This window comes from Apteryx rowi, unplaced genomic scaffold (genome assembly GCF_003343035.1).
Source record: "Apteryx rowi isolate R43461 unplaced genomic scaffold, aptRow1 scaffold_80, whole genome shotgun sequence".
NCBI lineage: Eukaryota > Metazoa > Chordata > Aves > Apterygiformes > Apterygidae > Apteryx > Apteryx rowi.
In genome coordinates, this window is record NW_020451094.1 from 146,301 (window position 1) to 168,896 (window position 22,596).

Here is a 22,596-nt window from a genome sequence, read left to right on the forward strand (position 1 = left end):
TTATACCTGCCACTACAGTAATTGCTGGTAGAGCACGCTTCCCTTTATGAAGATGCCACGCGAGATGGTGTCAAAGAGCCTTACTGAAGTCTGTGACATCTAATGTTATTCTTTCCCTTATCCATAAGGGCTCAATCTCTATCCTGGAAAGAAATGAGATTGATTTGACATGATTAGTTGACAACCTTGTTGGTTGTTACCTGTCTCTTTTTCTTTCTGTTACGTGCTTAAAAATAGATTGATTATTTGTTTCAGAGTCTTTCCAGAAGATAAGTAGACTGGTCTGTAATTCCCTGCCTCTTTTTAAATACTAGAATAACTTGTAAATTCTGAAGAAAAAATAGGAAAGCTTTATAAAATTGACCCTAGAAGACTTACAAACTCTAAGACAAAAGTAACTCCGAATGTGTCGGAGTAAATTATTGCTTTCAGTCTCATAATTTCAAATCAGTTTCTTGATCAAAGAAGGCAGGGACTGAGTCTGATGTAGATTTTAAATGTTTGGGATCACTAAAGCTATGCAAATATCTGGGGACCAGTATGTGGATTCAACAGAGGGTTTTAGTGAATGATCTGTACTGTACAATGCCTGTAATCGCAAAGAGGAATCTAAGTAGAAAATTATTTAAACTTATACAGATAGTTAAATACTCGGATCAAATGGAGCTAGGCTATGTCTTTCTTCTGCAGGGGTATGAAGTAGGAATGCAGAAGGGAAAGCCAGAATCATAAGCTCTGTACTTAGGCAGTGCAAGGCTGCTAATGAAAGCATGGTAGCTTGCGGGGGGCAGCCTGTGGGTGGCTCAGCGAAGGCAATGGCCGTATGGTCAGGAGAGGAGCGAGTGGCGAAGCCCTCTTCTGTGAGGGAAGAGGATGGCTTCCAAGCTACCCGGGGAAATGTTCTTTTTCTGCTGCTTGCTTTGTTGTAAATACGCAAAAGTAGTGTACTGTCATTTACTTGTTGTTCCTTCCAGTAAGAAGAACTCGCTGTGCGAAGCCGTCCTGTGGTTTGAGCAGTCCTCTGGCACAAAATACATTATGTACAGCTGAGAGTATATTAACTAAATTATATATACAGCATCACAATGCAATGAAAAGAGGATTTCAAGAACCAGTTGTAAAGATTTAGGAAAAGGAGGGGGATTTAGGACAGCTACAATTTGCTGAGTGTTGGTATATTAAAGAAAAACCCTGTATGGGTAGGAATAGATAAAACTATGTTCAGCAGCTGTGAATTAAAACACAAATACAATTTTGAGGGAACAATTTATTTTCAGATTTGTTCTTGTTATGAACTTGCATCTCTGAATGAAAGATATGAAAGTAGCTTTTAGACTATTGGTTTCTGACAGCAGTCATGGATTTATTTCCTACCCTTGCATTGCTTTGCTGATGCTTTGACTTTTACCCTTTAGCCAGTCACTTTCTAGTCTGCTTCTTCTAGGTCATTTTTAATAGAATGCCTTTTTGATTACAGAATATTCATTGATACACTTTTCTAATGAAAACACTAGACAAATGCTCCTTGGAACTGACATCAGGAACATTATACAAGACATTCTTAAATATGCTGGCAGCTGCCCTGAATTTAATGAAATCATGGAAATTAGAAGTATTGAGCTCTCTGTGTGGCCAGCTCAGGACTGTTTTCAGTATGTTATCCAGTTTTGCTGTAAATTTCCAAAGGAATTAGTCTTCCTGCATTTTTCTTGGGATATTCATCAACATACTTATAATTCCCACAATCAGGAAAATTATCCTGACATTCTGAGGTACTATTCCTTTTTTGAATGGCATGTAATTACTCAAAGCTACATCCCGTTATACCACATTAAATCATTCCTCATGCACCAGAGAGTTTGCAGTATTCAGTAGACTGATATAATTTCTGTCTAATTATGTAGACAGGCATGTATAGGGTGAAATCCTAACCCCATTGCAGCCAGCAGTAAAATTCCCACAAACTTAAGTGGTTAGAATTTCACATGCAGTTTTTAAATCTCTTTTGCGATGCTTTCATTGATCCTTACTACATATAGCTGTTTTCCTGGGATGCCTTGCACCTTACTTGTACAGAAGGTGCCTAAATCTGGGAAGGGTAGGGTAGTAGCAGTGATGCATACTTCATGTTTCACTAGCACCTTTCCATGCAAGGATCATAAAGCAACTTATGAAAGACAGTTAAGACATGCTGCAGAGTGTAAGGAACATGCATTATTTTCATTCTTCTAAAATGTGGAGAACATAGAAGGGAAGGAACGTCTCCTTACCTCTGTGGCAATGTACATCTGCATACAAATGAAAGCACCATCCTGGCTCCCACATTACCTTCTCTTCTCTGTCCTCTCTGTTCTTTTTTATTTATTTATTTATTTATTTTTTAAACCTATTGCTTGTCTGTAGCTGTGGTATATTTCCATCAGAAACTCTGAGCTTGAGTTTTCCAAGATGAATCTAATTTTCTTTCCCTGGTTTTAGCTTTCTAGATTCTTCTGTAGTTTCTCTTTGTTGGAGGCTTGCAAATGTTCCCAAAGTAGTTGTAATTGTGTTGATTTGAAGTAATAATATTCTGCTCCTGAGAACACTTGACAGTATTAAAACAGACTAAACTGAACATAAATAGGTAGCATCTAATTTCAGGAAAACTTAGCCCAGTTTCATGCATTGTCATTTATCACCTGCTAGCAGAACTAGCAAGTTCTGGCTAGAGGATGAGGAGCACTGAAAGGAGACTTGTGGCTGCCTTGCCTGTCAGGAAAGGAAGCACAGAAAGCTCTTTTTGGCTTCTTCATTCTCCTTTTCTGTTCATCTCACCAAGGTGGTATCTCTTGGCCTTCTTGCAGTTTCCGGCAGCACGGCACGGGAGGTACATGAAGCACTGCCTCTGGTCAGAGAAGTCACAGAGGTTGTTTGGAGACAATGGCGGTTGTTGTAGGACTGCGCAGTTGCCAAACCATTGGAACAGTTTATACACACCAAGAGAATAAGGCAATAAAGCCCTGCTAGGCTGCTTATTAACGCTAGTGAATTTTCAGTCTGTATGTGAACTCTTGTTTCTCAGAGAGGTAGGATGATATTTTCCAAGGAAGATTCTGAAGAGCAGCTATTTATGTAGCAATTTTGATTATAAAAAACTGTTGGTGATCAGGTACCATCATTATCATTGTTTCAGTGACACCATTGCTGACTGCCTTGCTCTCTTAACTAAACTGAAAAAATGCTTGGTAGGCTGAAAACACAGGGCTTACGGCTTGGTCATCAATAAGATAATGTCTTGAAATGTTCATTCTTGTCTTTAAATGTATTTTTTCAGTGGTTAGACAGATGTGAGGATTTTTTAAGTATTCTTGTTCAGGTTTATGCATTCCAACCGACCTGCAAATGCATTTCTGTACTGTATGGCAGCATGCATTTGGGCTGAGGGGTGTCTTGTACTAAAATGAGAGTCACCATGATGCTCAGTGAGAAAATTAGCCATTTTAAAAGATTGGAATGTAGGTGGAATAAGGTGTCTGCATCACTTCTATCTTGTTGTCATACACAGTGCTACCAGGCAGCCTTATTCTCAAACATTGCTGTTGGCACAAAGTGGAGACCATTTAGAGAAGAAAGCCTGGTAACTTTTATAGGTATACTATAGCACCGTAGAGATAAATCTGTTAGAAGCAAAGATTTCTGTTGCTCAGGGTGTTATGCAAACACTAACACGAAGATGATTCCTGGCACGAAAGACTTCAGTTGAGACAGCTAATGATTAAGAATACTATGGCCAGAAGCTTTTATAATAAATTACTGTAAACTCATGGAAGATTGATCTTTTTCGAATTTAGAGAAAATAAATCAACAGTACAAAGTCAACTCTATTACAGTTTCAAACAGGAGACTGACTCCTGAAGTATTGTCCACTTTCTGTAAATATCACCTATGAGTCTGTATGTAAAAGGTTAAATGTTTGCAGACTATTACCCTTTGCTGTAAAGATCAGAGAAAATTACTATTTTTACTTTACATTCCCTTGATGAGGATAATGATAAACATCTGTCACTCTGCTGCTTAGCCAGCTAGGAATCTTATTGCAATCTGTTATTTAAATAGAAAAAAAAAATTAAAAGAAAAAATGCACGGACAAACTATATTTTATATAGACAGCAAAGAGGAAAAGAAAGAGAATACAAGACAGGTCCAGGGGAGCTGGGAAGGGGGCATTTTCTGTCTGTAGTTGCTTGGCTTGAACCTGTGGATATATGATAGATGCATGATTTTCCATTTATTTTTGGTATTTCAAGGGGAAAATTACAGTTAGTTTCTTTTCAAACATGGAGGGAAAGGAAAATACTGCATGCTGTGACTCTTCTACATATGCAGTGCACTAACAAAATGATTAAAGTTTGTATGTTAGTGTGTCTGTTAGTGTAACAGAACTGAAAACAAGATTTGCATCAAGAGCTCTTTTGGTGTCCTTCACCATCCCAAGATTTTTAGGAAGTGCTGCTAATTGTTTTTAATGTCTTTAGATTAGCTGTTTGTCCAGTAATTTGGCTGTACTTAAAAAACTGTCTGAACTTTTGAAGTTGTTATAACCTATTCTTTTACAAGCATTTAGGGGTTTGTTTTTTTTTAATGGTATATTAGATCTCCTTTCTTAATAAAACTACAACTTAACAAATCACAACTGTGGCCATTTAATCTGGACTGGACAGATCCAGCCACTGTTTATAAAGAGTAAATATGAAGCAGTCTACCTGCCAGTGCTGCATGAGCAGAGTAGGAGGTCAGATTAGGAATCTCTTTGGTGGCTTAGTAAGGATGGTTTTTCATGCAAGGAGAAGCCTCTTTTTTGGTGACACGTTTTCATATCTAGCTCTAATGTTTTTTCACTTACCAAATCCATTTCATATGAATGAGGTTCACTCCATCGTGAGACTTATTACCGCTTAGGAACTGATACAGATTGTATTTTCTGGAGAAGGGGAATGGTATGGTGTAGCTGCTTGAGACCAAGGTCTCCAAGGTGACTGTCATTTTTGACATCTCAGTTGTGTTGACATGCTGTAGTACAGTATTTGTGCGATTCAGATGTGGGTTGTCCACGTGCTAAAAATCAAGGTCTTTTAAAGCGTCTCAGTTTGGGCATTGCAAATTGGAGGCACTCAGGATTTAGAAATATCAGCCAATTTAGAAGTCTTCATTTGACACCTACTCATCCTGCAGCCAGTGTATAAAAAGTATAGTTTTTTATATTAATTTGATATCCTAGAGAAGAGCTGTAACAGAATACCTTCATATACCACCTACTTMAACTGCTCAGGGAAACTGTAAAGCAATAGGGATTTGCAAATTTTAGCTAAATGCTATAATCTAAATGGAGTTGTGCTAATATTGATAAGTCTAGCTGCCATATAACTAGTTCTTGTTAATAGGTTATTCATCTTTTGCAGGTAATTTCTGTTTCCTCATGTTATGTTTTTAGCTACCAACAGAACAGGTTTAGATTTTGTGCTAGTATGGCTTAATTCGTTTTCCTAATTTTCGGGGAGAAATACTGTAGGTTGGAGTCTGGGGAACTTTCCAGGTTGAATTCCATTCTTTTGGAGTCTTTGAGCCTGAGAAAGCAGTTTGTTTTTTGCCAAAAGGATTTTTTTTTCTTTTGTTAAGTTTTCTTGTTTTTAAACACTCCAGACTGTGAAGTAAAGTACATACCTTTTAGCTTCCAGTTAAAGTATGTGGTATTTTCTTTAATTAGGTCAGCTATTTACATACAAATAAGTTATTTCTGTCCGATGAAAGAGAGATCTCTAATATGTAAACCAGCCTGTGTTATGCTGAGCCATGAGCACTGGAACCAAAGATGCTTTTACTGTTATCCATCATAAATCCTTTGTTTATAGAGGTGCTATTCACATCTAACAAGTTTGGGGCTGAACTGCTGAGTTTGTCACAACTGAATCAGCCTTAAGTAACAAGGATGGTTTTTTACGCATAGGAGGGTCAAATTCAAAATCCAGATTTACAGTGCTGCTCAGTGCTTGCATGAGTCAGGCTGGCTGAATCTCAGTGGTAAGAGATTTGGAAATAAGTAATGCACCAAGTGGTCTGAAATAATTTCTTGGGCTTTTGTTTACCTTCACACACCTGTGTCCCAAAACTTTCTTTGATATAAAATTCCAAGTTTGTGCAGAAATATATAATGTACTTTCTGAAAATACTCACATGTCTTATATTACATTAACCTCTAAAAGCCCAGATTTCATGATGCTAAACACTAATGTTAAACAGGCCGGTGCTTCATATTTTAACCTCCAGGCGTTCTCTGTATGAATTATGTTGCTGGATTACTACAACGTAAGTCCAGATTTATTCCCGATATGTTTCCAGTTTTCAGCATTCTGAAAGACTTGACTTTTCCTTTTTGCTTCTCTGTAGACTGAAAATGATGAGAATGGCCAAGCAGACAATTTTTCAATGGACCCCCAGTTGGAGAGACAGGTGGAGACAATTCGCAACCTTGTGGACTCCTACATGTCTATTATCAACAAGTGTATCCGAGATTTGATACCGAAAACCATCATGCACCTTATGATCAATAACGTAAGTAACAAGGTTCAAAATTACTTTTACTTGTCTGTCAAATCTCTGACTTTCATAGAAACACACCTCTTGAATGTAGCGGTGACAGCAGCATGTAGCAAAGAGGGGAACAGGCTCCTAAAATTTCGCGCTCTAAAACAAAATATTCCAATCTTCTGTAATAGCGCTAACAAAATTCTGCAGCTTTYTAAAAGGCTGGTGCAGTGCTTTGTGTCCTTACTCCAGAATGCTACAGTGCTTTCAATATAAGATTGAATTGGCTTATGTCGTAATCAGTATGTAAATTGTTATTTAAAGGTAGGATACTTTCCTTCCGTCTGCTTTTGATGTCACAGGACCAGTTGGGGTTGGGAGCTCCATCTAGGCAGTTTGTGTGAGCAGCAGAGCAGAGTTGTGCTCCTTCATTTTCAGTCTGCAGCCCTTTGTGTTGGGTTCTTAAGGCAGTTGTTATTTTGTTTGGATTTCTTTATTTTTGCAGATTATCATTTTTTAAGGAAAAAATCTAGAAGCCTTGGGCAGTATTGTTTAGATAAGCAGGTGTAGTTGTTTGATTTATTGTGTGTGTCTTTCTTTGATCTGAAGGTTATTTGATTAAGGGAATAGCTTGCGATATCATTGTTTTTCCACTGTGCTAGGATCTCAGCCTTCACTTCCTGGCAGAGTTCCGAATAGACCGTGTTGAACCAGGTTTGCTATTACTGCCATATAAATTAATAATGGAAAGCACAACTTCTGTTAGTTCTGGATGACACCTTTTCTGTAGCCTGTTAAGTCATCAAACAAATCAGTTGTTATGAATACAATACACTGTAAAGCAAATCTGATTAGAAAGTAGCATTTACTTTTGACTCAGAGCCACCTTTAGCTTTGGACTGATGGATCTCATTTAACCCTGTGGAATTTGTGTTATACTTAAGAATTTTAGGCAGTTGGATAGGAAATTTCAATAGGATTTCCTCATACATACAATACAAGCAAAATTTTCACACAAGGGCAAGACAAATTCTGTTAACTCCTTTAGGTTTAAGGAAGTCAGACTCCAGATTATGCTCTAGTCATGGGTGAGTTTTTGCAAAAGAGCATGGGAACAATGGAAATACCTTTTTTTCCCTGAAATCAGCAGTGATTTTTAATTCTTATGGTGGGCCTGTTCCCTTTGCTCTTTCCAGATCACAGCTGGCAACTTGCTTCTTAGACTTAGCACAACTTCAGTGCCTTTTGAACAGGCTGTTTTTCAGCTCACATTTTGTAAAACGCAGAGTTCGGTGAGCAGTTCCTTTTGAAAGTTTACATTAAATTTTCTGCCACTCACATCCTCATATGGAATAGTTTAAGGGTCTCTGAAGTGCGTGCTTTACTCAGAAGTAGAATACTGTAATGTTTTGTACTTTCAATCTCATCAGAATAGTTTAAGGGTCTCTGAAGTGCATGCTTTACTCAGAAGCAGGATACTGTAATGTTTTGTACTTTCAATCTCATCAGCTGTTCCATTAGTAAAGCCTGCCACGCTAGGTGACAGTGGCACACAGTAACAGCATACTTTTAACATGATCTTCCTTTCAAGTGATCTCATAATGTATAGCCTGTGTTTGGACTTGCTAGTGTTAACTAAGACCTATAGCGCAACCCTAGAATTTAAATTTGTGCCAAAGAATCAAAGCTTTTTAAAAGACTGTGAAGAATGAGACTAAAAAATTAATGTGCTTGTTTCTGTGCAGCACGGGCAGTATAATACCGTGTTAAAAAACAGTAGCTAAGATACGAATTTAAAAAATCAACGCTGTTTAAAAGAGAAATAAAGGCTTCAGTTAAGGCTGCTGAGCCAAGCCAAAAGGTTCTGCAAACACCCGGAAAGCTGTGGAGCTGTGAGGGAAGGTGGGTCCTGTTAAACAGTGCACGTGTTGCAGTCTTCAAAAGTCCACCCCATCCACCAGGAGTTAAATGAAAGTAACCCCCGCCTTTAACGATCATATTCTGTACTTTCTGTTGCCCCATCACATTGCCTCCAAAACTCTAGAAACAAATTGATCCCAAGGAGTTTGTTTCCATGGCAATTGTAACCTCCCAAGTACTCCTAGAACTTCCTTTCCACTTTGTGGGCCTGTAAATGAGCACTTACAATTCAGGGGAAGTATCAGATTCAAATGTAGTGTACAGAAAATAATTAGATGCTGTCACTAAAGCATGTTTTGAGGCCTTAGCCTAGACTGTTGTATTCCAAATGTATCCCTTGTTCTTCCCTTAGGGTGGATGCTGATTACCTTAAAGAAAATATATTTACCACAAAGAACTGCATTGAGTTACCATTAGAAATTCAAACATGCACAAACAAAACACACATTTCAGAATTTGTATTTCATGGTGCCTAGATGTCACAGATTATACAAGAGGGGTGGTCTTGCAATAGACAATGTATACTCCATAAGCGGTGCTGATATTAATCTTATCTGAGTAGGCAAACTCCAAAGTAAATGTTAATAGCAAATGTAAAATCAAGGAATGAATCGTCCTTGTATTTCAGCCATTGGTGTTTGTAGTGGTCGGTCCCACTGATCATCTGGGCCGATGGCTGAAGTTTCCTTGCAAGCCCGTCTCGCCCTGTTTTGGAGTGACAGGGCAGTCTTTGTGGTATTGGCATATAGGATGCTTGCTCTGGTTCAGCTTTGACTGCAGGTCTGATGTCCGTGAATGAACACATTTTAAACCATTCCTGTGATTTTGTTTCTGTTTTCTCGAAAAGAGCAAAGGCATGAATAAGTGTGACTTTCCCTTTCTTTTCCAAGCTGAAGAAAGCAGTTATTGTGGAAGATCTACTGCTATCTAGTAAAGTGCCTCTGACTATAGAAGGAAGGAGGTTGACTGAAGGACTGTCCTTAATGTAGCAGTCATCTCCTTCCAGAAGAGTTTAGGGAGTTACTTGAGTCTTGTGCAGACAGGGATCTCATGATAATTGTCACAGGCTGATTTTTTTCAAACAGATATTTGTGGTTTAACAATGCCTTTACAATCAGCTCTGGCCTTAATTTAATTTTAGGACTATTTCTTCTTCTTTTTTTGAAGTGATGCCATTAAAATGCTCACTTCATCAAGTAGAATGTGATGCTGTTTAACTATGATATCTGTTTTTAATGTGGAGTTTTTGGCAATCATAAGGAAAGTAGTGTATTCTGGCTCTTGATCAGTACCATCTACTGGAAAACAGCATGAGACTCATGGAAAATTTTTTCAGGCTTTGCTAAGAATTTGTATATCTCCTGTCATACGTGAATGGGAAATGACAGCAGAGCATAGTCAATATGGTTTTGTTCGCCTGAAAGGTCCTTCCTGGCCTCCTTTTTATTGCTAGGTGACAGTGAAGGGTCCCATGCCCATGTAGTTTGCCTGTTCCTACTGACCTTGTCTGAACACAAACATTGTCGAACTGTCAGATTTTAAATCAATTTAGTTAAACCAGCGCAACCCCCCTTGCAAATGCAGCTCAGGTTTATGTAATCAGAATCTTGGGAATGTATTATCGTTAGTATCTCCAGCTCAAATAGGCTTTATAGAGCAAAAAGCCAGATGAGAAATAGATCAGAAAAACAGCAAAAGTCTCAAATGCGAGGATTTAGCAGGTCAGCAGTTGGTCTGTTTACCACAGTCTTATTTAATCAGAGTACCTCTAGCTTTTTATCTCTCTTAATGTGGCCCAGGTTTCTATAACCAGGGCAGGCATAACAGGAAATCAATATACTAAATTAGATTACTTTGAGACTTCTCCCTTGAGTTTGAATGTGTGTGGATGGGATATTTGAATCTCTCAACTGGCAGAGATGAAAGACATGGTCTACAGTAGGGTAACTGTTGCTAAGAAAATAATTGACAGAGATGTTATGAAGTCTGAAAATTCCCATTCCCAAGGGAACTTAGTATCTGATGGCATTGGTACTGGCTGTCATTTACTGCTTAGTCAGTAACTCAGAATTGGGCCAAAATGCCAACACCTGGGAGTCATTGGGAAATGAATTATAATCATAGGTGTCACCTGGAGGCATAGATCAGTGTTGACTCCAGCCATGTCCAGTGTTTCAAAGACAAGCAAAAAAAGGCAACAGTGCATTGTGGAGCGACTGCACAAAAACACTTTGTTTTGAAACATGAAGAGTAGTCTCAGAATGTGGCTTCCTAATTGCGTTAAGCCCATCTACATGCAGGCAGCTTCTATAATGTCCCGTYTATCCTTTTTCATCTGCTCTGCCCAGCTGCATGTGCCATCCTTTCCTTGGGCCACAGCTAGCCCTCAGGCCATTGCACAGTCAGCTGGATCTGAGCTCAGCGTTTTTTAGCATTTCTCTTCTGTAGAGAGTTTTCAGCTGGATCAGTCCCTGATCTAACCTGGTACAAAGCTGCATAGCTGCTGGAATTGCCATAAACAAGGTTGTAGGAAGATGTAGCCAGAGTAAGAAGAACCTGTACCTAGATGGGCTGAAGCTGACTGTGAAACCACAGGGAGATCCTACACAGGTGTACATAGAGGGGTATTTCATTTTTGTCCTGTTGACCTCAACACATTTTAGAAGTCTGATAAGCAAATATGCAAATTCACCAACACCCTCTACCTAGTTATATATTCTAATCTCAGCATTTCCATGATCAAATGTTTGCCAGTTGACTTAGCAAAGAGCAGTGTAATTCTGGGAGCTCTTTTTTTTTCCCCTTCATGCCAAGTATTTAGAGATTAGGAGAAAGCCACTGTCACTAATGGTAACCCTGTGAGTTTTCTATACAGGGCTATGGAGAACTGAACTGACAGCTGCTGATTCAACCCCTTTTTATTAGAGGGGAGAAAATTCATGCGACTAGTATTGCCTTCTCTTTCAAGTTCATGTCATTTAACAGGCAACTTTCTTTTCCACCATGGTCTACCTGGCACTCATTATGAACACAGTAATTCCTCCTGAGCTCTGGTTTCCTTGTGTATCTTCTACACTTTCTTTTATATGATAGTATTCTTGGAGTAACAGATTAAATTTAGTTGTGCTTTGTCTCCTGGTACAGTGGTTCTCCCACTGTATTTGTTCAGTACTGTATTTTCAATGGCTAGTCTAATAATAAGGGGTTTTTTTTGTCTCATTAAATAGGTAAAAGAATTTATCAACGCAGAGCTCCTCGCTCACTTATATTCTTCTGAGGACCAAAACACTCTAATGGAGGAGTCAGCTGAACAGGCGCAGAGGCGAGATGAAATGCTACGCATGTACCAAGCTCTTAAGGAAGCTCTAGCAATCATTGGCGATATTAGCACAAGCACTGTGTCAACCCCTGCACCCCCTCCTGTAGATGATTCTTGGCTTCAGCAAGCCCGCAGGTAAGGATCTCATATGCATTTTGCAATGAAAATTAGGCCAGGCAGACGTTGTCAGCATCAGCACTTCCTTCCCTGCCCCTCTTTTTGGGCAGGTAGTCCTCCAGGTTTTTAATGACATTCATGAGGGAAATCAGAAAATCTTGCTGCTATCTAGATAATGTTTTGAGTTGCTTCAAGTACTTGAGAGATGAAGAACATGCAGATAAGCTTCTTTTCTTGCATACTGCCAAGAATCTCGGAAGCAAGCTGGACTTTAAATACCAGTGTGTTCCTTCCAGGCAAGCCATCAGCCTTCTTTCCTAATATCATGTGTTGTGTTCAAGAACATCTTCGAGGAAAGACTGCTTCTAGTTCTGGTTTCAATGAGCAGTGACCTTCCTAGAACGTGAAGAGCTTTGTGTTCTACTATACTATGCTAGCAGGAAGCCAGATCCAGAAATCCAAATGACAAGCCCCAGAGCAGATGAGGACCAGCATTCATTCTGTATGGTCCAATTTAAATGCTAATATTTTAAAAACATTTTCCCACATATACATGTTCTATGGATGTGTATGTAAATGCCTGTCTTTGAGAGGACCATCCAGTGGACTTATAGGTTAGCTGGTATTTCAGGTAGCAGCCACTTCTGTCACCAAATACTGTTTTGTTTTCTTTAGGAGTACAACTCTTTCCCTTCCCTTATTCTAGTAATCCCACCTACATCTGCAAATTAACCACAACTGTGTACCCACAAGGCTGCTACTTGCAATCCGTTAGAAGAATTCAGTGCTTCAGGCTCTGCATCCTAGAAAAACCACTTAACAAAACTTTATTAGAATTCTAATACTAAAATCCATTTTATTTACCTCATTTATGTTTATTTTTGACCATCTTAATGCATACTATCTGTGGGAAAGGTAAGTGTGTGTGTGATATCTTTACTTCAGCTGCAGGGGGAATAGTATTTGGTGGGGAGGGAAGTAGATGTTCTTGTGAACATCCAAAGTATTCCTAAATAGCCCTTTCAAATGGGATTCAAAGCTGGGAAGCAACATCCAGAAGAAACAAAAAAATGAAGGGAAAAAGAGAGTTATCAATTTAAATATGTGATGCTCATTCAGCACCTAAGTTATACTTCTCAGATTCAAGACACTATGCAAGCAATGGARAATGTTGTCACGGATATAAGAAAGTTTTTTCATTTCTGTAAAACAAACAGACAAAACTCCAAAACTTATTGAGCTTCTTAATCTCTGATATTTCACTAGATCACCTCCTCCAAGTCCCTCAACTCAGAGGAGGCCTACATTAAATAATCCCCCAACCAGACCTATATCTGGCCGAGGACCTGCTCCTGCAATCCCATCTCCAGGCCCTCAGGCGGGGGCTCCCCCAGTCCCATTCCGCCCAGGACCATTGCCTCCATTTCCGAGTGGTGGTGAAGCCCTTGGAGGACCTCCCCAGGTTCCCTCTCGGCCAACTCGGGCTCCTCCCAGCATCCCCAGGTAAGACATCCAAACCTCCTGGTGCTGGGCATGGTTCTCTTCTTTTAGCATAACAGACTGGTTCTGTACGAAAGTCAAGTATCGTTGTTGAATAAGTATTATAACAAAGCAAAATTAAGCATTCCCTGCAGTGAGTCAAAGACATTTTGAGGAACCTATTTTTAGCACAAATAGCACTTTTTGAAAAGATAGAAACTTTTTTTTCATTTAAAAAAACAGATATTTTCCAGACAGTTGATTCAAAGAAAGTAGATTCTCTTGCGTTAAGAACCACTGTTGTGTTGCATCCGTGTGAGGGGTTCGTAAAGATAAAAGTCATCTATTCCTCCACTAGAACAGTGGCACTGGGTACAATAACTCGCTTTAGTCATTCTGAGTTCTCACCAGAGGAAGTAATGGGTCTTCTGGGGGAGAACAAGAGCAAGCCCTTGTAGAATCAGYGGAACAAAGTGATCAGAGTCTGACTTTTATTCCACAGTGCAAATAATTTACAGCCAGCTGAAAACAGTCCATGGTTGACTAATGGTGTAGGTCATATAGCACAAAATGGTTGGTTAAGGAGCAGTATTTTCATGATCACATTGTTTCCTTTCCTTCCAAGGGCTTTGTATTTATCAGTACTTTTAAAAGTAGCTTTGTATATTTTATAATTTTTCTGTGTGGCATTAACTGGAGTTTGTTTTTGCAAAATATTTGAATAAAATATCCGTAAGATTTATTTTCACTATGACCTAATACTCTTAATCACTCATAAATGTGAAAAGTTCTGATTCCAAGGGCTTCAGTAACTTCCTAAATTATGAGAGGCATGGGCAGATTAGGCCACATTCAAACCAAAGGGTTTCTCCATTTTTAATGAATTTACTGTTACACTGAAATTAACAGTTTGCAAGAAATGCAGGTTAAAATAGAAGCAGAAAGAAAATGTACACATTTCCATTTTAAAAATAGCAATTGAAAATAAAACCATAATCTGCCTTTGGAGAAAAACTACTAAATGCTTTCTTTTAAATAGGCAAGATATGTCATAGCTGTTAGTAACTTAATTTTGAGGCTCGGTACTTCTATTATAATTGCTCTTTATAATATAAAGAATAAATAAATGAAGTATATCAAATGAATGAAGCATTTTTATACATTTCCTATGAAAAGTGTGTTGCATCAGCGCCCAATTATGAAATGCACTCTTTCACCTTAGTGGATATCCTAGCTCAGATTAGGACTACTGAGGAGAAACACAGATTGCCTTTCTGGGTACTAAACTTCACACTGAAAAGATGGAAGTTGAAATGCAGTCCTCTAGATGGAAGATTTTTGGTCTGAGCTGAAGGGCAGTAGCATCAGTGTTTCCACTGTGCCATCAGAGAATAAATCCACACACACGAGAGAGAGAAATGAAGTCCAGTATTTGGTCAGTTGTACTACTGGAGAGAACCATAGCTCCCAGCAGCTCTCACCTTGCCTGCCTTGCGAATGAGCATGTCTCCTTGGTCCTGCCTGGCTCTGATTTTGCATGAATCTTGCTTTCCTGAGAATGCTTGCYAGGAGCATGTCTGATGATGATCTTTTTGATGCTAAACTGATAGGTGAGATAGAAAATCCCTTTCTGATCTCCAGCTTACAAAAGCCACTTGGGTAAGCAGCCTGTGAACAGCTTAATTCAAGGCTGCCATTGATGGCATGCAAAGCAGTGGCTGATAAAGRAGGTCAGTGCTTTTAAAATGCTGTAGCTGGATATATAATTGAGTGTATGACTGCCTGACATTTTTGTGGAAGAAATGTCTGCAATACCCATCTTCTGGACTGGATCCTGGTTCTCCTTTTTTAGAGCTATGAAAGCCTCAGATATAAAAATCTCAGATGCTTAAGAATGAAGGAAGGGTTTGCCTTTTTGCTGAAACTTCAGGTTTCTCCTGCTGACTAAACTCTGAGAAAGGAAATCCCAGGGAAGGGGCTGCAGGGGAAATCACCTGAGGGGGACAGTGTGGCAGGCTCTGGTGCCTATTAAAAGTTTCTTTTGAGCCTTGGAATTTCTGCTACGCTTCGTCTGGTTTTAATAACAGCCTTTGCAGGATCGTAGGAAATTGACTCAGAAAATGGGTCTGAGATATTAAAAGGAAAGAAATAGTTTTGAGGAAGAGTTCTTGTGGAAACTTGAGCTTTCTCTGTGACTTATTTTTTGTACTGAGGCTCTGTGCTCTCTCTGCTTTACCACCATTTTCTGCAATGATTCCTTGAAGTGTCAGGATTTGTCATATCTAGGGAAATAGTTTAGCTTCCTGAGAAGAAACATGTATTTTTAAAGTTGTTCTAGCTTTCCAAAGAAGCTTTCTTTGCACTCCCATCACTGTCACGTGGAGCTGAAAACCCTGATGTGCCAAAGAAATATAAGCATTCTTTTTTCATGTGTTCTGCCGCAAGATATAAAGGTCATTTTCGGGGGTAAGTTTTGAACCATCCTGTTCCGATGATAAAGACATTTTGTTTGGAGAATTTGCCACTTTATTACTGAGATGTAGCCCCTGCCTTTAAAAAAAAATCCTTTTTTTTTTCAACTTTATTAGCATTTAGTCATAGCAATTGTGCAGAAACTGAGCTCTGCATTTTCTCGCTGTTCCTCACTTACTGTACAGGGAAAGGAAAAGGGTTAGGGGAGCAGGAAATAATTTCTTCCTTGCTTCGCTCTGATTCTAAAGCTGGTTTGGGTTATGTGCTCTGACTATTTCTGTAAGGAAACAGAAACTATTTGCATGATACATGCCTCTTTTAATTAATCCCACTTGATGTGGGTGGATCTCTCCCAGCAAAGCCTGTGAGTAAAGGCCCCTGGCTTTGTTAAGGGCTTGATGCCAAAGCATATATGATTTGTGAAATATTCCCCACTGCCAGAATTTAGATTATTTCCCCTCTCTCTTAAAAGGCTGCAGTAGTATTTTAAAAGAAAATGCAGCTGTGCACTCGCTTTGGTAAGGTAGCTTTAAGCAGACACTTGAACCACTTTAGCTTGCCATGGTGTGTGTTTTCCCCCCTGTTAGGAAAGCCTGATCTTGATCAATTTTCGTTCTACTGTAGATGCTTTGATTTATGACATTTAAATGCCCTGAATGGGAATCTCAGCTTTGTCACAAGGAGAACAACTGAATTGGAACTGTTTTTCTGCTGGCAGCAGGGCCCATGGTGGCAGTGGAGGTGCGAGGGTGCTCCCCTTCTCTCTCTAGCCTGCTCTGCTGTGCTACCGTGGCTTCAGGAAGGCTTTCCCAAGGAAGGACCAAAGATTATTCCTCACTTTGTCATTAAAACGCACATGATCCCACTTGAGGTGAAACCCTGGGACCTGGTTAAACATAGGTCTCGGAGGGCTGCAATGTCTCTTCAAACAGGCAGGAAAATAAATGCTTTTGAGCACATATGTTCTCCTGCTGAGGCCTGCTGGTGCACAGTCCCTGCAGACTGAGGATGATCTTTAAATGTGAAGCAAGCAGGGGAGAGAGAATTCATATCATGCTGGTCGTGAACAGCCCCATACCCTGCCTACCACCTCTTTCAGCTGTCTCCCTGCAGTTCACTTCAACGCACGGCCAGTCAGCAGGGAAGGGGGTGGCTGTGCAGCTACATTTTATTATGTCACTGAGGTTAATTACATGACCTACTGTGTTTGAACTAATCTACGTGGTAAGCTATCGTTATGTATTCCTGCCACCCCAGTGCAGAAAAATACCTTTATTTGATAGTAATTACGGTTAGAAAATTCCAGACAAAGCCAGAAGCACTACAGAAAGTATCACTGCTTGATGTTTTCTGGTTTCCAGGCTCTGTACTCAGTTCTTTGATTGCCAAATATTGACTATTAAGTTAAAGTTTTCTGTGATGGATTTTTAGGGATCGGAGTTCTTTGGAAAGATCTAGTGAAAAGTCTAACCCTGTGCACCAAACAATAAGGGGATCCCTTGCAAAAATTGCATGTGATCCTCTGACTACAATCTGTCATAATGCATAGGCATGTAAGGCCAGAAGGGTTATCCTTCCTTACCCTGGGAATCCTCTCTCTTCTGAGAGTTTGACCTTGCAGCCTTAAAAACATGCTACTATATTTTAATGGAATATAATTAATAGTCAAATAGCCATTACATCAAACTCTTCTGGCAGGATGAACAGGTGCCCACCTTTAAAGCATTTTCATGCTGAGTTCGATGATCTCAGTCTGAACATGCAAGCTGAAGAGCACGGCACTGTCCCACAGCCATGTCAGTTTGCCTTTTTGAATGACATTCAGTGAAGGTTATAGTCAAAAAGTATAATCAGTAATTAGGAATGGTTCATGCATGCAAAGAGGCAAGAGTGTTATCAGGAGGGATTTCAAAATCCTGCTGAATTTAAAGGGGGACAATTAAGCCATTTCATGTCTGTGGTCAAAAGAACATACAGCTGTATGGAGTGCTGCAAAGCCAGAGCCCATCACAGCTGAAAATACTGCTGTTCCTTAGTCAGTATGATTCTAACTCTGCCTATCCAAGTACTCAAAAATCATGAGATTTGTGAGACTATAAATTATTCTTTCTGTGATTTCTGCCCTGGGGGAAGACACCTCTGTGTAATTTATTATCAGTCTAATTTACATTTCTTGTTCAAATGCACACACAGTAATACGTCCCTTTTGCTGCTGGCTGCTTTGAGCAGGAGATTCCATTTATTTTCTCTTATATCTTAGAAAGGAGATCTGATTTTCCCCTCCTTCGCTCCCACCTTTATCACTATTTTGTCTTTGCCTCTTTCTGCCATTCACTCACTGTCCCTTTTTTGCCCATCCTGTTTGCATCCTCTTTCACATTCTCCCTTCACTTAGTTTCCTGCCTAATACATGTCTCCCTTCCCCATATATTCCCTCCTTTCCTTCTTACCATCTTATGTTGGTTTCTTTCCAATTTATCCCTTCCCTGGCACCTTTGTAAATCTGTCTCCTGCTCCTTGCGTTTCTATCTTCTTTTAATGTTTTCCATCCAGTTTTCAAACTGCAGTATCTGGCAATCTTTCTTTACAGCAGCCTGGTGTCAGTGATTGTGATGACCATTAGAAACACTAGCTGTCTTTACTTAGGGTAACCATACTAGCTTGTGCAAAAAACAGTGGAGGAATGCTTGTCATCTTAACTAGGGTCATCTGGCGGATTCAGTCCTAATGGAAGCAACAAATAAGTAGCATTCTGAATAAGAATGAATGTTGGAGGGGTTGGCCAGAAAGCAGGTCACAGCACATTTAAAAACATGTAAAATATCACAATACATCAACTCTTGTGGTTTCATTATAACTCTGCAATGCTGATCGTAAGAGAAATTTGGAACAGCATTTGCACAGAACTGACTCTTCAGCTGCCTAAACTGTAATGCTGTGAGAGAGATGCAGGAGTCTCCCCACTTCTGCTCCAAGAGCTTCATTGACCACTGCTCCCAAAAGGATGGTTTCTTCTACATTAGCAGTGGGGTTTTGCTCACCATATTCCTTCATATACTTCTCCTCTAGATAGCTGTCCTAAAGGTCAGATAAAACAAAGTTTATTTGATGTTGGTCATTCCAGTCTAGGTACTAAACCTATTGGCACTGAATCTAACTCCCACCAGCATCTCCTTTCATAAGCCAGAGGCAGGCTCTCCACTTTACTTCTTCAGTGGTGTAGGAATTTTCTGATAGGTTGTGATCTTCAATGTACTATGACGGTTGAGCAAATGTTTCTCAAAAGTCACTTATTTACGTGTTTTTTAGGTTTAGTCTGTTTATTATATCTCAAATAGTTTCGATTGTCTTTAATATCATTCCTGAGCTATTTTCTCCTGCCTGTTTTAAAACTTATTCAGCAAAATTTGTTTTTAAAATCAGGTGAACTAGGAAAGATCCATTTTATCAGAACTGTTGCAAGTACTTTCCCAAATCAGCAAAGTGGGTCAGGCTGGGAAATGGCTCCTCATTACTGTCTCAGTGTAGACCAATCCCACAAGATGGGGAAGGGTATGTAGAAATGATGGAGAGAAGAAGGAACCTGGGAAGAGTTCTAAGAAGTGATTCTGGGATAAAGATACTGCTGGGAGTGCAGTCAGCAAGCACAGCTGAAGCTTGCTTTGGGAGTGTCAGCTGGTGAGCTGGATGAGTGAGTAATTTATTCTGTTAGGTATTTTCAGCAAAAGCTTTTTTTGCCATCTTAGCTTTTTCTCTCTCAATATACTATTAGTAAAAGGAAGTGGTTTTTATTTTTAGCAACTCTGAACTTGAAAAAGGAAAGTAGAGTTGAACAATAGCAAATGCTGTTTGCCAGGAATACTGACAGGAACCCAAAGATATGTTTTGTCCCTACTATTTATTTAATCTCATAACAGAGTAGCTAAATAATGGTTGCCATAAAGGCTATGCAGGACTAGAGCAAGGGTGTCTAATAGGAAATTTCTTGCCATGTTTGGAAGAGTGGGCAGAATAGCAGGGCCTTTCTAGATTTCTTTATGCTGGAAGAGAAAACATATGACAGTAAATAGAAAGAAAGCAGTGTTAGTATAAGTTTTCTGAATCTGCAGGCAGCGTGAAAGGCTGTAAACTCTCCTGTCCCCTGCAAACTGTGTTGGATCATTAGTGAAAAGAAAGGCACTCAATGGTCACATTAATAACCGTGACACTGATAATCATCTTAGTGGCTGTCATCATGGATACGAATAGGTGCAAGTCCAGCTGGAGGTGACAATCAGGATGTTTGCTCCCTTCCTTACACCAAGGTAAGWAAAGAGGAGAGAGACAAAAAGACAAAGGGAGGTCAAAGAGAAAGGAGAGGCGAGTAAGAAGGAAGAACAGAGTGGGCAGAAGTAGATGTGATCTTTAAAGACAGGATACACATGATTCTTATTGACACTGAACACTGCAGTTGAACACAGAACAGTACACAGGGCTTCAACTACTATTCCAAGATAGTTCCTCCTGCTGATTTTGTGGCCCTTCAGTTGACATCATCTGCTGTGGACAGAGGAAGGAAGAGCAGCGTTGTGAACGTATGCACTCAGCACTCCTAGCTTCCTCTTCCTCCAGGCGGAATTTTGATCTTCTCAACCATCCTGACCCAGGGTTTCTGAAGGGTTGGGACAGTCCTCCACTAATGTGTTGCACACTTGCTTACTTGACATGTTCTCTGCTGAAGGGCAAACAAGAACATACGGTTTGTTAAGAATAATAGTCTTTCTTGGTTGCTCTGTTCAATTAATTTCTTTGTTTATTCAAGCTGAATTTTCCATATGACGTATAAATTCCCTAAAATGACTAACTCCAAAATGCAACACCCACATAAACATAAATATATTTGTGTGTGTTTGTGATAGAAGTTAATTTATGATGGTCATATAGAAAACCCAGCTTAAGTTGCAAAGGAATTAGTCTAGTGGAGCATATTTTACATCCCTTTCAGAGGCAATTCATATTATGAATACATAATAAGTTAAATGAGTGGAACCTCAATAATCCTAATGCTTTTGAACAGTGTTAGTATTAGAATTAATGGATATATACATTGCTGCAGTGTAGTGGTGGCTAGTGGAAGGACACATTCTTCAGATTCACTATTACTTTTTTTTTTCTTTGACTGAAAAGGAATAATTAGGCATCAGACAAAATTGAATAATCTGGCAGTGCAGTCACACACTCTATGCATTTGTGGAGCCTGATATATATGTGTTCAGCTGGAGAGCTACTTCAGAACTGGCATTTGTCCTCAGAGAGTGTGCTGTGCCTCTCAGTCCATCTGTTCCTGACTTGCCTTACAATAGCAATCCTCTGGGCATGCTTGCTAGAAACATTTCATGTTTGACAAAATGGCATTTTCCAGTACAGAAACAAATCAGAGAAATTTTTACTCTCTTGAACCATTATGTTGGGATAAGGGACAATCTCAGACATATGTTCCCCTATTACTTTTTCCTTTCATCACCATTTAGTGCTGTTTCTCATTTCTCCCATAATCTCCTGCTCCTCCTGATTCTTGGCCATGAGTCCTCCTTTACTCCTTTTACTGTCATCATCCTTTTTCTGCTTTTCCTATTTTCATGTAACCTGTGTCACTAGTGTCAAGTCTCTTTATTCCTCTTCGTTTTCTTCTGCTGCTCAAGATACTTCTTCCTGAGTTGTCCTGGAGACTCCACAGTTGCCGTGTTGCATCTGTTCTAGTCAAGAAAGAGTTTCTAAGTACAGGTAGTAGGTAGACTACCTGATCAAACCTACAAACCATGTCTCACTTCTATTCTTTGACCATCATGGTTTACAGTAGTTTCACTCCTGGTTTGGATTTTCTGCTAAATCCAGAAGCTGATGGAGGTCTAGAGGTACCATATAAAAGATACAGAGGTTGATATAAGAACGGGGAAAAGTAGAGGATAAGTTGTGTGGGTCTCTTAGGATCTTAGTGAAACAGTGAAACCTGTATAAAAATCAAATGAGTCAAGGCATTACAGTAGTCCCAAGGAGAAGCCTAGGAAATTGGCTACCTATTCTCTGTAAATAAATCACCTGAATGAGGAAATGATATTTATTCCTTACCTAAAGAAAGCAAGTTACTCTTTAATCCCATTATTGTATGCTTCACATCCAGATTTTTATTCTCACCTAAAATTAAATCTGCCTGCAGGCAGATTTAAAACCGCTTAGAGATTTTGTTTAAATATTTTCTTGTTAAATTCTGCAAAGACAATGTAAAATATCAGGGTACTCTGAGAGAGGGAGAATAATGGACTTTTGTTTACAACTTCAAATCTATAGAAATGTATCATAAAATATGGTTATGTGCATGCCTTCTGCAAGTGTTCTCTGGTGGTCACAAGCAAACAAGAATGTAAAATGTAAGTGGAAATGAAAGCCTTTTATTTAGAAGTATGTTAGCTGCACTTTGAAAAGAGAAGCCATCTTCTTAAAGCTGGGCCTCCCATGGTAATTACAGCTGTGCTTTACTGAAAGCATATTTTGTGGACTCTGTGTGTGGAGTGATAGCACTTCTCAAAAAGCAAAAGCTTGAAGAGCTCCCATATGTTTCCGATAGAATTTTAAGTCTAGACTTGCTTTATTTAGCTTCTTTTGCTCTGCATTTGCCTACCTAAAGTTTTTAGGAGTTCTCTTAAAACTGAAAAATTAGGGTGTGCTGTTTAGGTTAAAAATAAATATAA

At 39.3% G+C, this 22,596-nt stretch overlaps 1 protein-coding gene across 2 annotated transcripts in view; it reads left to right on the forward strand.

Annotated features, from left to right (window-relative positions):
- DNM3 (dynamin 3) overlaps positions 1–22,596 on the forward strand; it is a 177,372-nt gene that overhangs the window by 143,764 nt on the left and 11,012 nt on the right. For both annotated transcript variants that reach the window (XM_026089156.1, XM_026089155.1), the window contains exons 17-19: positions 6,424–6,588; positions 11,709–11,935; positions 13,184–13,420. In XM_026089156.1, the coding sequence (XP_025944941.1) occupies positions 6,424–6,588; positions 11,709–11,935; positions 13,184–13,420 (629 nt within the window). The remainder of the gene's footprint in view (positions 1–6,423; positions 6,589–11,708; positions 11,936–13,183; positions 13,421–22,596) is intronic.